The sequence below is a fragment of the Lithobates pipiens genome, unplaced genomic scaffold, assembly GCF_037356315.1.
Source record: "Lithobates pipiens isolate NorthernLeopardFrog02 unplaced genomic scaffold, aLitPip1_a1.2 Scaffold_56, whole genome shotgun sequence".
Classification (NCBI taxonomy): domain Eukaryota; kingdom Metazoa; phylum Chordata; class Amphibia; order Anura; family Ranidae; genus Lithobates; species Lithobates pipiens.
The window spans coordinates 2,292,641-2,306,559 of record NW_027507878.1 but is presented as its reverse complement, the minus strand read 5'-3'; the positions used below and the strand labels follow the sequence as shown (position 1 = coordinate 2,306,559).

Sequence of the window (13,919 nt, the reverse complement as noted above, 5' to 3'; positions counted from 1 at the left end):
GGGGTCACGTACATGGCTAGGCTCCCAAAAAGTCCCCCACATGTGGTATCCCCATACTCGGGAGAAGCAGCAGAATTTATTTTGGGGTGTAATTTGACTTATGCCCATAGCATGTGTGAGCAATATATCATTTAGTGACAACTTTGTGCAAAAAAAAAAAAGTTTGTAATATTCCCGCAACTTGTGGCAAAATATAAAATATTCCATGGACTCAACATGCCTCTCAGTAAATAGCTTGGGGTGTCTACTTTCCAAAATGGGGTCATTTTGGGGGGTTTTGTGCTATTTTGGCATTTTATGGCCTTCGAAACTGTGATAGGTAGTGAGGAGTGAAATCCAAAATTTGCACCCTTAGAAATCCTGAAGGTGGTGATTGGTTTTCGGGGAACCGTGCCGTGCACATGTGTTATCCCCATACTCAGGAGTAGTAGCGGAATATATTTTGGGGTGCAATTCCACATATAACCATGGCATGTGTGAGCAATATATCATTTAGTGACAACTTTTTGTAAATTTTATTTTTTTTGTCATTATTCAATCCCTTATGACAAAAAAAAAAAATATTCAATGGGCTCAACATACCCATCAGCAATTTCCTTGGGGTGTCTACTTTCCACAATGGGGTCATTTGGGGGGGGGGGGTTTACTGCCCTGCCATTTTAGCACCTCAAGAAATGAGATAGGCAGTCATAAATTAAAAGCTGTGTAAATTCCAGAAAATGTACTCTAGTTTGTAGACACTATAACTTTTGCGCAAACCAAAAAATCTACGCTTATTGACTTTTTTTTTACTAAAGACATGTGGCTGAATAAATTTTGCCCTCAATGTATGACTAAAATTTAGTTTATTCGATTTTTCTTATAACAAAAAGAAGAAAATATCATTTTTTTCAAAATTTTCGCTCTTTTTCCATTTATATCGCAAAAAATAAAAATCGCAGAGGCAATCAAATACCATCAAAAGAAATCTCTATTTGTGGGAAGAAAAGGACGCAAATTTCGTTTGGGTGCAATATTGCATGACCGTGCAATTACCAGTTAAAGCAGCGCAGTGCGAAATTGGAAAAAGACCTCTAGTCCTTAAGGTGTTTATTGGTCCGGGGCTGTAGTGGTTAAGCAATTTATTTACGAGCCTAAAAAAAGTTGCTTTTTTGCAAAAAGATATTTTTCATGTCCTGACCCTTCTTCATCATTCAACATCCCCAACAAACATACTTCAGGGGTACAAGGCACCGGTCTTTTAATCATTTCAGATAGCTTTTTTATTTCTTGATTCCAATATCCCATTACCTCCCTACATAACCAAATCAAATGGCAGATATCCGTTTCATCTTGATGACATCACAAACATTCTGATGTTGGCCTTCTACACATTTTATATAGTCTAATGGGGCTAAGATATATCTGTTGCATTATATACAATTGTGTAATCTTGTTATTATCTTTTGACGATACCAACAAGTACGAGGAGCATATCTCCTCCCATTTCTTATCTGTTATTTCTGGGACTAAATCCATTTGTCTCTTACTTAGACGCCGGGTTTCCCCCATCCAATTCGCAATAGCAGGAGATTTTGACCTTCACTCTATAGAGACGGTTCACATATATCCACTGCGGCTCCGGTGCGAATTTGCACACGAGCCCTGTGCATCTTTTGGTGCTCCTTTTATAGTGTTTTATATCACTCTGTCCACTAACCAATACATAAAATAAGTGACAAAAAGGTAAAAACACTTTCAGTGGATTCTAAATTCAAATTTTAAAGACTGTTCTCAATTATAGAAAAGGGGCTCCCAAGGTGTTATAAATGACATCTTAGGAGACCTTTTATGAGACTTTCAGCTTTGTGTTCTTACAGCACAGCAGACTGTCCTGAGGGGAATGCCAACATTTTATATAAGAATAAATCATTCGCTGGTAAAAATTCCCACATGTAAACCTGGGTGTAATGTGTAGGTACACCGTACAGGTTTTCATTTTAAACCTCATATCTATCCATAAATGTAAACAGAGAAAAAAATAATAATAATAATATGAGAAATGTGACAGAGATTTCCTTTTTCACACTTGTGGGTCTATCAGACCATCCACAGACCATGAATGGACTATTTGTGCTCTTCCTTCTCATCTATCTGATGACTCTGATCACAAACCTTCTTATTTTTTTCTTAGTCCTCACTGACCGCCATCTGCACAACCCAATGTATTTTTTTCTTGCCAACTTGGCATTTCTGGACATGTCCTGTTCATCAGTGACGGCACCAAGGATGCTCTTTGATTTGGTCACAAAAAGACGTTCAATATCCATTCCCGCCTGTTTATCCCAAGTCTTCTTCTACCTCTCCTTTGCTTGCTCAGAAGTTTTCTTGCTCTCAGCTATGTCCTACGACCGCTACATTGCCATCTGCCACCCTCTACATTACAAACAAATTATGTCTTGGAGGGTCTGTACTCATATGGCCTCTCTGGTCTGGGTTGGAGGATGTTCTCTCCCTTTGGTTCATACTTTACTTTTGCTCAGGTTGTCCTTCTGCAGAACAACTTCCATCCAAAACTTCTTTTGTGACCTTCCACACCTTTATCAAATTACATGTACTGACCCCTTCATAAATATAATGGTGGTATTCTTTTTAAGTGGTAGTATTTTATTGGGAGTCTTTCTTTTGACATTTCTTCCCTATGTCTTTATTTTCAGTACCATCCTTCGAATCCGTAGCAAGACAGGAAAGAGGAAAGCCTTCTCCACCTGCTCATCACACCTCACCGTGGTCTTCATCTTTTATGGCTCCTTACTTTTTATTTATTTTGTTCCCTCCTCCAGCAATATGGTCAATTTAAACAAACTGTTTACAGTCATATCTGCCCTCATTAACCCATTGCTGAATCCTCTGATCTACAGCCTGAGGAACAAGGACCTTATAGAGGCACTTATGAGGTCTTATTATCACTTAAAGTTGATCCAGGCATCATGATGAAAATATCATTGGAAACGTTGACACTTTTTGTATTTCCGGGACATTTTCAGTTGTTTAAAAATGTTAGTAATGTACTTTATAAAATGTAAACATGTCAGGGACTCATACTTGTACTTACAATTGCACGACCAGAGGCAATATCCCACAAACCAAATGTATCCATTTCAATACACTTTGATTATCCTCAAAATAACTCTGTGACTAAGATGTCTACCATTTTGATGCATAAACAAGGCTATTCATTAGAACAAATTATTTATAAATGCTCAAATCAGATTCTTTAAAAACTGAGAATTAGAGAAAAATCTGAAAAAATTCAGTTTTCGTTTGATTTATGAGCAATGTATAATACTTGTTCAAATATTTTTACCAAATTATTTTCTCCTTTTTCTCCCAAGTACAGGAACCCCGGTGTAGGTTTTGGTATACGTTGGATCTTAATGGTTGATAAGCAATATATTGTACTCAGTGGGTGGATGGGTGATCATTCTATACAGCATCTCTTACAGTAGAAAAAAAAAAACATTTTAACTAAGTGAATAGGACTTTTTAAATGCCAAACGAGACCATTATGCCCTGTACACAGGACCGTTTCTCCCATCAGAATAATCGCTGAAGGTTTTTCCCGACGGAAACTGTGTTGCGTACACACGATCACACCAAAGTCTGACCATCTAGAACGCGGTGAAGTACAACACGTATGATGGAACTAAAAAGAGGAAGTTCAATAGCCAGTAGCCAATAGCTGCCGTCTAGTACTTGCTTCAGAGCATGCGTCGTTTTTGGACCGTCGGAACAGCATACAGATCAGCGGCTTTCCTGATAGGAATTGATTCCGTTGGAAATATTTAAAACATGTTCTATTTCTAGGTCCGTCAGAATTTTCGGGAAAAAAAAAGTCAGATGAGGCCCACACACGATTGTAATATCCGATGAATAGATTCCGTCTGACTTTTTCTGCCGGAAAGTCCAATCTTGTGTACGCGACATTAGATTTTGTGTAAAACTCATGTTTTCTGAGGCATGCATCCCAAAATCCATCATAATTTAGCACCTTTTCCTTTTTTTTTATTCATGCATAAGGATTTATTTATTATTACATGTGGAATAAGTAACATAAACAACCAGACAATATTAAAGGTATGGTTATTTGGTAAGCACCCTAAATATCAAGTAAGCCAATCTGGATCGTTCATTTCAGATAAATCAGCAGATAAGGGAGGTAGGGGGAAGAAGGAGACAAGGAGACTTCAGTTTATCAGGAGAGTCTTGTGTAGGTGGGAAGGTCACATTTTCACTGCTCCTACCATTGACCAATCTTAGGTGAATCTAAACAGAGAGGGTAAATATACCGAGTTGAAAGAAATTTTCTAAAAAGTCATATGGAGTAAGAAGCTCTTGATTGGATCAGCTTGAGGAACCGAGCAGCATGCCGTATTAGGAAGTATAGGAATAACATCCAACTGGGTAAGGGAAATATAGAAGTTACATTCTGAAATGTAGAGATTGTTTTGTGATGGTTCATAAATGAGGCGAGGAGGTATGGCCACTTGAAAAGGTGATTAAATGAGGCAAGAAGAGTTTTTACGGGACATCCTAAAACATTTTTTAAACCGCTTCCAACTGCCCCCCGCATATATACTGCTGCAGGGCGGCCCAGCTGTGCAAAATGACATTCCAGTTCGTGATTTTGTGTACAAGGTCTGGGGCACATGCAGCACCCCCGCTGACCCGCTTCCCTTGTGATTGGACCCCACAATCTTTGAGAGGAAAAGGCAGAACGGTGATTCTGCTTATGTAAACAAGGTAAACCACCATTATGTGAGGGAGGAAAAATGGAGATCTTGTGTTCCTGCTATATATCTTGCTGATAAAATGGTTAGATTAAAGCCCCGTTTACACCTTGATTTTGTTTTGCTGTGCTTTGCTTCGGCTTTGCTTCAAAAATGATACCCTATGTCACTTTAGATGGGCTTCAAAGCATCTTCAAAGCCTCCATAAAAGTCTATGGCAAAGCTCGATTGAAGCCCCACTGAAGCCTCATTGAAGCCCCACGAAGACTCACCAAAGACTCATGAAAGACTCATCAAAGCCTCACTAAAGCCTCATGGAAGCCGCATCAAAGCCCCACCGAAGCACCAAGCAAAAGCAAGGTGTAAACAGGACTGTAAGCTAACCATTTTATTTAGTGACAGGAACTTTCACTGGCATTCAGAGAGCTTTAACAAAGCCTGAACGAAGCCTTATTTTGAAGCAAAGTGTAAATTAGCCCTAAGACAGCTACCTGTATCTTATTGTAAATATAGAGGAATTGGATTATAATGGTACTAATGACAAATGGTTCATAACAAGTTGAATAAAAAAAATATATATAATCTCTTTATTAATATAAAGAGAAAAATATAAACAGGGGATAATGAAGTAGTTAAAATCAATGGTAGAGCATCTACACTAACTATGCTCAAAATTGAAAAACAGATGGGCTTACGGGCACCCCCTGCCCTGCCATGACAAAGTCTATTTTTGTGTTATTATGTATTATCACTTATATATATTTTTTGCCTTCTATGTTAGAGCTGGATTATTGTGGTGGTCCCACACTATCCCCTGAGGAAGCCATCATTGACGAAACATGTTGGGATTCAACTTCCATCTGTGACCATCTTTTCTTTTCCCTTGTGGGTCACCAGAAACCCAATATATGGGGTACAAGGCACCGGTCTTTTAATCATTTCAGATTTGTTTTTTTTATTACCTCCCTACATGTCCAAATCAAATGGCAGAAATCCGCTTCATCTTGATGACATCGTGAAAACATTCTGATGTTGGACTTCTACCAATTTTATAATATTTATTTAATGGAGCTAAGATATATCTAGTGCATTATATACGATTGTGTAATCTTGTTATTATCTATTGGAGATACCAACAAGTACGAGGAGCATATCTCCTCCCATTTCTTATCTGTTATTTCTGGGATCAAAACCTGACATTTGTCTCTTAGAGGTATACACCATTGCCAGTAAAAAATACATATTTTTTTATTTAATTGTCACTCTTTTTTTGTTTATAGCGCAAAAAATGTAAACCGCAGAGGTGATCAAATACCACCAAAATAAAGCTCTATTTGTGGGAAAAAAGGGACATAAATTTTACATAGGTACAGCGTGGCACATCTGCGCAATTGTCAGTTAAAATGACGCAGTGCTGTATTGCAAAAAATGGCCTGGTCATTCTGGGGCTGAAGTGGTTAATTTTAGGTAGCCTTGCTGTTTGTGCCACCAATCTTACCACTAAATCCTCTACCTGGAGTATTTCAAATAGGTACTTTTCCACTCCTCCTTCTCTTTACTGTATTATCCATGTCTGTAGCTGTTTTATCCGCCCTGCCAGGTAATATAAATATATATCTGGAAGTGTCATCCCTGCCTCAGTTTTCGATCATTGTAATGTTGTTATTTACTTTCCTTACTGACTATCAGCTGTAGGATTCAACTACGTTTTTAATCGACAACCCTTATAAAATTTAGCTACAAAATGATGGAGGCAAAAAGAAAAGTAGTGTTCCTTTTATAGTGTTTTATATCACTCTGTCCACTAACCAATAAATAAAATAGGTGACAAAAAGGTAAAAACACTTTCAGTGGATTCTAAATTCAAATTTTAAAGACTGTTCTCAATTATAGAAAAGGGGCTCCCAAGGTGTTATAAATGACATCTTAGGAGACCTTTTATGAGACTTTCAGCTTTGTGTTCTTACAGCACAGCAGACTGTCCTGAGGGGAATGCCAACATTTTATATAAGAATAAATCATTCGCTGGTAAAAATGCCCACATGTAAACCTGAGTGTAATGTGTAGGTACACCGTACAGGTTTTCATTTTAAACCTCAGATCTATCCATAAATGTAAACAGCTAAAAAAAAAAGAATAATATGGGAAATGTGACAGAGATTTCCTTTTTCACTCTTGTGGGTCTATCAGACGATCCACAGACCATGAATGGACTTTTTGTGTTCTTCCTTCTGATCTATCTGATGACTGTGATCATAAACCTTCTTATTTTTTTGTTGGTCCTCACTGACTACAATCTGCACAACCCAATGTATTTTTTTCTTGCCAACTTGGCATTTCTGGACATGTCCTATTCATCAGTGACGGCACCAAGGATGCTCTTCGATTTGGTTACAAAAAGCCGATCAATATCCATTCCTGCCTGTATATCCCAAGTCTTCTTCTACTCTTCCTTTGCTTGCTCAGAACTTTTCTTGCTCTTGGCTATGTCCTACGACCGCTACATTGCCATCTGCCACCCTCTACATTACAAACTAATTATGTCTTGGAGGGTCTGTACTCATATGGCCTCTCTGGTCTGGGTTGCAGCATGTTCTATCTCTTTGGTTCATACTTTACTTTTGCTCAGGTTGTCCTTCTGCAGAACAGCTTCCATCCATAACTTCTTTTGTGACCTTCCACATCTATATAAAATTACATGTACTGACCCCTTCATAAACATAATGGTTTTATTCTTATTAAGTTGTAGTATTGCATTGGGAGCCTTTCTTTTGACATTTCTTCCCTATGTCTTTATCTTCAGTACCATCCTTAGAATCCATAGCAAGGCTGGAAAGATGAAAGCATTCTCCACCTGTTCATCACATATTACGGTGGTCTTCATCTTTTATGTATCTTTAATTTTTATTTACTTGGTTCCCACTTCTAGTGATATGGTCAATTTAAACAAACTGTTTAGTGTCGTATCTTCGCTCATGAACCCATTGCTGAATCCTCTGATCTACAGCCTGAGGAACAAGGACCTTATGGAGGCACTTATGAGGTCTTATTATCACTTAAAATTGATCCAGGCATTCCGATGAAAATATCATTGGAAACGTTGACACTTTTTGTATTTCCGGGACATTTTCAGTTGTTTAAAAATCTTAGTAATGTACTTTATAAAATGTAAACATGTCAGGGACTCATACTTGTACTTACAGTTGCATGACCAGGGGTCATTGTATCCCACAGACCAAATGTAACCGTTTCAATACACTTTGATTATCCTCAAAATAACTCTGTGACTAAAATGTGTTCCATTTTTATGCATCTACAAGGGGATTCATTAGAACAGATTATTTATAAATACTCAGATGAGATTCTTTAAAAGCTAATAAATAGAGAACAATCTGAAAAAAATGCAGTTTTAGTTTGATTTATGAGCAATGTATAATACTTGTTCAAATATTTTCACCAAATTATTTTCTCATTTTCTCTCAAGTACAGGAACCCCGGTGTAGGTTTTGGGATACGTTGGATCTTTATGGTGATAAGCAATATATTGTACTCAGTGGGTGGATGGGTGATCATTCTATACAGCATCTCTTACAGCAGAAAAAAAAGAAAACATGTTTACTAAATCAATAGGACTATTTAAATGCCAAAGAAGACCATTAGATTAGAAAAGCTTTGTGGAAAACTCATATTTTCTCAGGAATGCATCAGAAAATCCATCAAAATGTATCACCTTTTCCTCTTTTTTGTGTCTTTTTTTTTTATTTTATTCATACATAAAGATTTATTTATTATTACATGTGGCATAAGTAACATAAGCAACCAAACAATATTAAAGGTATGGCTATAAGTATATAAAAACAGCATTTGTGATGTACCCCAAATAATAAGTAAGCCAATCTGGATGGTTCATTTCAGACAAAACAGCAGATAAGGGAGGTTGGAATAAGGGACAAGAAGAAGGGGGAAGAAAGAAGGGGGGAGAAAGAAGGGGGCAGGGTAGGAAGGAGATAGAAAGAGACAAGGAGACTCCAAGTTACCAGGAGAGTCATGTGTAGACCCATTACTGATCCATCCAAGGCAGCTAAATCATTTACATTTTTTTATTTTTATTTTTATTTCTATTTCTGTAGGTCAACTTATATATAGGCAAGGCGTCATTAACAGACAGTTCCCTCGAAGACACTTTGGGTGGTAAGGGCGAGACTCATCAATAAAGGATTTCTTTCTTATCATAATACATTAACTATGAAAGGAGCAATTTAATGTGATGGGGTCTCTGCTCATCCTTGTGTATACTCAGATGGGCCAACGCAGGAGATATCAGTAGGGTCAGTTGCAAGTGAGTATTTATAGTACCATATACTGCTGACCAAAAGTGATGTAATTTGGTGCAAGTCCAAAACATGTGCAAATATGTTCCAGGGGTTACCTACCTGGCAATGAGGAAAGCTAGGAGTGTTTTGGGGAGAGATCCTAAATAAGAACTGAATATGGATCAATTCATTCATGGAGGAATTTCAAGTCTTCCCTGTCCTTTCTGTCCAGATTGGGAAGGTCAGGTTTGCACTGCTCCTACCATTGACCGATCTTAGGTGAATCTAAACAGAGAGGGTAAGTATACAGAGATGAATTTTTTTTTTAAGTCATATGGAGTAAAAAGGATCAACTTGAAGAACTGAGCAGCGTGCCATATTAGGAAGTATCGGAATAGTGAAATGTAGAAGTTAAATACTGAGATGTTGATATTGTTCTGTGATGGTTCATACATGAGGCGAGGAGATATGAGCATTTGGTTATCAAATGAGGCAAGGAGAGTTTCCCGGGACATGCTAAAACAGGAACATCCTAAAACATTTTTAAGCCGCTTCTGGACCGCCCACCGCATATATACTGTGGCAGGGCTGCCCGGTTGCATTAAATGACATTCTGGTACATATTTCCTGCATGAGGTCTGGGGCATGTGTGGTGTGATTGGACCCTGCAATCGTTCAGAGGAAAAGGCAGAACGGTGGTTCTGCTTCTGTAAACATGGCAGACCACCATTATGTGAGGGAGGAAAAAATGGAGATCTTGTGTTCCTGCTATGCTATATATCCTGCTAATAAAATGGTTAGCTTACAGTCCTGTTTACATCTTGTTTTTGCTTTGTTGTGCTTTGCTTCAGCTTTGCTTCAAAAATGATACCCCATTTTGCTTTAGTTGTGATTCAAAGCATCTTCAAAGCCTCCATAAAAGTCTATGGCAAAGCTTGATTGAAGCCCCATTGAAGCTTCATTGAAGCCTCAAAAAGTCTCCCCAAAGCCTCATCAAAGCCTCACCAAAGGCTCATTGAAGCTCCAACAAAAAGCCTCATGGAAGCCGCATTAAAGCCCCACCGAAGCACTAAGCAAAAGCAAGGTGTAAACAGGACTGTAAGCTAACCATTTTATTTAGTGACAGGAACTTTCACTGGCATTCAGAGAGCTTTAACAAAGCCTGTCCGAAACTTTGTTTTTAAGAAAAGTGTAAACTAGCCCTTAGACAGCTACCTGTGTCTTATTGTAAATATATGGATCATAAGTCGAATAAAAATATATATATAATCTCTTTATTAATGCAAAGAGAAAAATATAAACAGGGAATAATGAAGTAGTTAAAATCAATGGTAGAGCATATACACTTACTATGCTCAAAATTTAAAAAACAGATGGGTTTACGAGTGCCCCCTGCCTCTCCCTGAGGTCATAACAAAGTCTATTTTTGTCTTATTATGTATTTTCACTTATATATTTTTTTGCCTTCTATGTTAGAGCTGGATTATTGTGGTGGTCCCACACGATCCCCTGAGGAAGCCATCATTGACAAAACATGTTGGGATTCAATTTCCATATGTGACCATCTTTTCTTTTCCCTTGTGGGTCACCAGCAACCCAATATATGTAATTTGTATATGCTCCACCATTGATTTTAACTACTTCATTATCCCCTGTTTATATTTTTATCTTTGTATTAATAAAGACATTTTTTTTTTTTTATTCAACTTGTTATGAACCATTTGTCATTAGCACCATTATAATCCCATTCCTCTGTATTTACAATTTTGCTAAGCGGGATGAGGTGCATGATGGTATAGAGCCACTCAGATCATACTCTATAATCTACCTGTGTCTTATGTTTCTGAATTTTGGACTGTTGTCACTTCTACCAAGCTGTGTTGATCCTGGAAAATTTTTACTTCCTTCTTTTTTCTTTTTTCTTTTTTTTACTTTCTCATACTCTTTATTACATATCAAAAACATACATAATAATAAAAATTACATTTACAATTTTCTACATTAATCATTCTGTACATCTAATCTACCTCTCACTAGTCTCTTCCATACCAAACCATTTACTCCAAATTTTCTGATATTTCTGTAGATTTCCCCCAACTTTCATATATAACTTTTTCATATGCTATGATATGATTAGCTGCATTCATCCATTCTCTGATAGAAGGAGTTATAACTGGCCTCCATCTTTTAGCAAATTGCTTTCGAGCCTAAAAAAGTGTTTTTGTTTTTGCAAAAAAGATCTTTTTCAAGTCCTGACCATTCTTCATCATCCAACACCCCCAACAAACACACTTCAGGGGTACAAGGCACCGGTCTTCAATCATTTCAGAATTTCAAAACTATAGTAATTTTTGGGGTTAATTGTGCTAAATTGTACTTTGGCATTCGTTTGGCTGGGCTGTATAGAAGTTCTGCCCAGTCATAGGTGGGGTTGTACACCTGTGGGAGGCTTTAGAACGCAGTCTGGTTGGATGCACTGGGTACCAATCTTCATCTCGGAGCCAATCAGTTTGTCTCACTGCGTAATCCAGGAGCGGATACTTAAAGTGCCGAAGTCATGTGGTTCTGTTTTCCGGGCCAGAAGTTGTTGCTGACTCCGTGGTCCTGGTCCTCCTGACCAGCCCACAGGGGCCCTCGTGGCCTGGGGTGCAGATCCATCCGTTTCCGAGCCTCAGAACTGACTAGTTCGAGGTGCAGTAACTGGAAGGAGGATTCTAAGGTGTTTTGGTGCCATCTCGAGTTTGGAGAGGCCCAGCAACTCTACACACGACCAGGGGAGGGCTCTTCAGTAAGAAAACCACGCACAAAGCTGGCTGTTTGGTAAGAGGCTGGAAACTGAGCTACCATGGACACTGATTGAATCCACAATTCCTACAGAATCGCCGGAATGGCTGAAAGATTCTGGTACAGTAAGAAAGGTTTACTTCTATCCTTCCAGTCATAACCAAGTTTCCAACCAAGTCTATGAGAGAGACTTTGAAAAAGCTAGAATTACCTGTTGGCTGCTAAACCCAAACTTAAGGATTTATCCAACAGTTAAAGAATCCAGTTGCGAGTGGCTATTCCCTGGATTGTGTACAAAGAGAGAGAGACTTTTATTGAAGTCAGCAGTCCCAAGCACCTGAGCTAAACTTTACTCTGATACCCTCTATTCCCAACTTAGGGACTGAGTTTGTTCAATTGTTTTACGCAAAATAAAAATCCTAACAAAAAAAAAAGTCGATCTCTACAGTTACTGGGTCAACAACCCTGGGAACGCCTAGACAAGAACAACGAGTACGAGCTAGTGGAGGTAATTGGTAAGCCCAGAAACATTCAGCAGCTCCTTCGGGGGTTAGTGCTACACTTGTGCTACACTTGATTCCAATATCCCATTGCCCCCCTACATGACCGTATCAAATCAGAAAATCAGAAATCTGCTTCATCTTAATGACACCGCAAGCATTCTATTGTTGGCCTTCTACCCATTTTATATAGTTTAATGGGGCTAATATATATATCTGGTGCATTATATACAATTGTGTCATCTTGTTATTATCCATTGGTGATAGGATACCAACAAGTGCGAGGAGCATATCTCCTCCCATTTCTTATCTGTTATTTTTGAGATCAAAACCTGCCATTTGTCTCTTACTTCGAGGCTGGGTTCACACCATTGCGAGTAAAAAATATATATATTTTTTTTATTTAATTGTCGCTCTTTTTTTGTTTATAGCGCAAAAAATAGAAACCCCAGAGGTGATCAAATACCACCAAAATAAAGCTGTATTTGTGGGGAAAAAAGGACATAAATTTTACTTGGGTACAGCATGGCATGAGTGTGCAATTGTCAGTTAAAATGACGCAGTGCTGTATCGCAAAAAATGGCCTGGTGATTCTGGAGCTGAATTGGTTAATTTTAGGTAGCCTTGCTGTTTGTGCCACCAATCTTACCACTAAATAGACATGTGCATTGGTTTTCGTCCGAATGCATTTTCGTCCGGATTTCAGCTATTTTCATTTTCGTTTTGATAAACGATAATGAAAGCACAGAATCCGAAAAACGAAAGATCCGACATAAATAAATGCTTTATTTTCGTTTTCATTGTTACAACAGTTCGATATAGAATAGGAGATTCAACATGACTCTGACAACAATCTGTCTATAGAACCTGTGGTCGAATGTGCCTAACCTTACCTCTATTAGTCCAAGATTATATAGAGAAAATATTCGACAGAGAAAAAAGATTTGACAGAGAGAAAAGATTCTGCAAGTTACTGTCCTAAAAAGTGTTTGGGGACCCGGGTCCTGCCCCAGGGGACATGTATCAATGCAAAAAAAAGTTTTAAAAACGGACGTATTTTCGGGAGCAGTGATTTTAATAATGATTAACGTGAAACAATAAAAGTTTAATATTCCTTTAAATTTCGTACGGGGGGGGAGGGGTGTCTATAGTATGCCTGTGAAGGGGCGCATGTTTCTGGTGCTTAGAACTGTCCCTGCACAAAGTGTCATTTATGCAGGAAAAAAAGTCCTTTAAAATCACTTGCAGCTATAATGAATTGTCGGCTCCGTAATACAGAGAACACTCATTAAAAGTCATTGATAAAAAAAAATAAAAATAAAATAAAATAAAAAGCGTGGGGGTCACCCAAATTCAATTACCAGGCCCTTTAGGTCTGGTATGGATATTCAGGGGAACCCTGCGTCAAATAAAAAAAAAATTGACGTGGGGTTCCCCCTAAATATCCATACCAGACCCTTCAGGTCTGGTATGGATATTAAGGGGAACCCCGCGTCAAATTAAAAAAAATTGACAGGGGGATCCCCCTAAAAATCCATACCAGACCCTTTATC

General features: G+C 38.2%; 2 protein-coding genes across 2 annotated transcripts; both read left to right on the top strand.

Moving 5' to 3' along the window:
* The first annotated feature begins 2,019 nt into the window (after positions 1-2,019).
* On the top strand, positions 2,020-3,789 carry LOC143958033 (olfactory receptor 1N1-like). The gene has a single exon (XM_077467480.1). It carries the CDS (start codon positions 2,035-2,037, stop codon positions 2,971-2,973), a length of 939 nt encoding a protein of 312 aa, XP_077323606.1. The 5' UTR covers positions 2,020-2,034; the 3' UTR covers positions 2,974-3,789.
* A 1,280-nt stretch (positions 3,790-5,069) lies between these two features.
* LOC143958032 (olfactory receptor 1J2-like) lies at positions 5,070-8,710 on the top strand. Its single transcript, XM_077467479.1, has one exon. It carries the CDS (start codon positions 6,911-6,913, stop codon positions 7,850-7,852), a length of 942 nt encoding a protein of 313 aa, XP_077323605.1. The 5' UTR covers positions 5,070-6,910; the 3' UTR covers positions 7,853-8,710.
* The last annotated feature ends 5,209 nt before the right edge of the window (positions 8,711-13,919 follow it).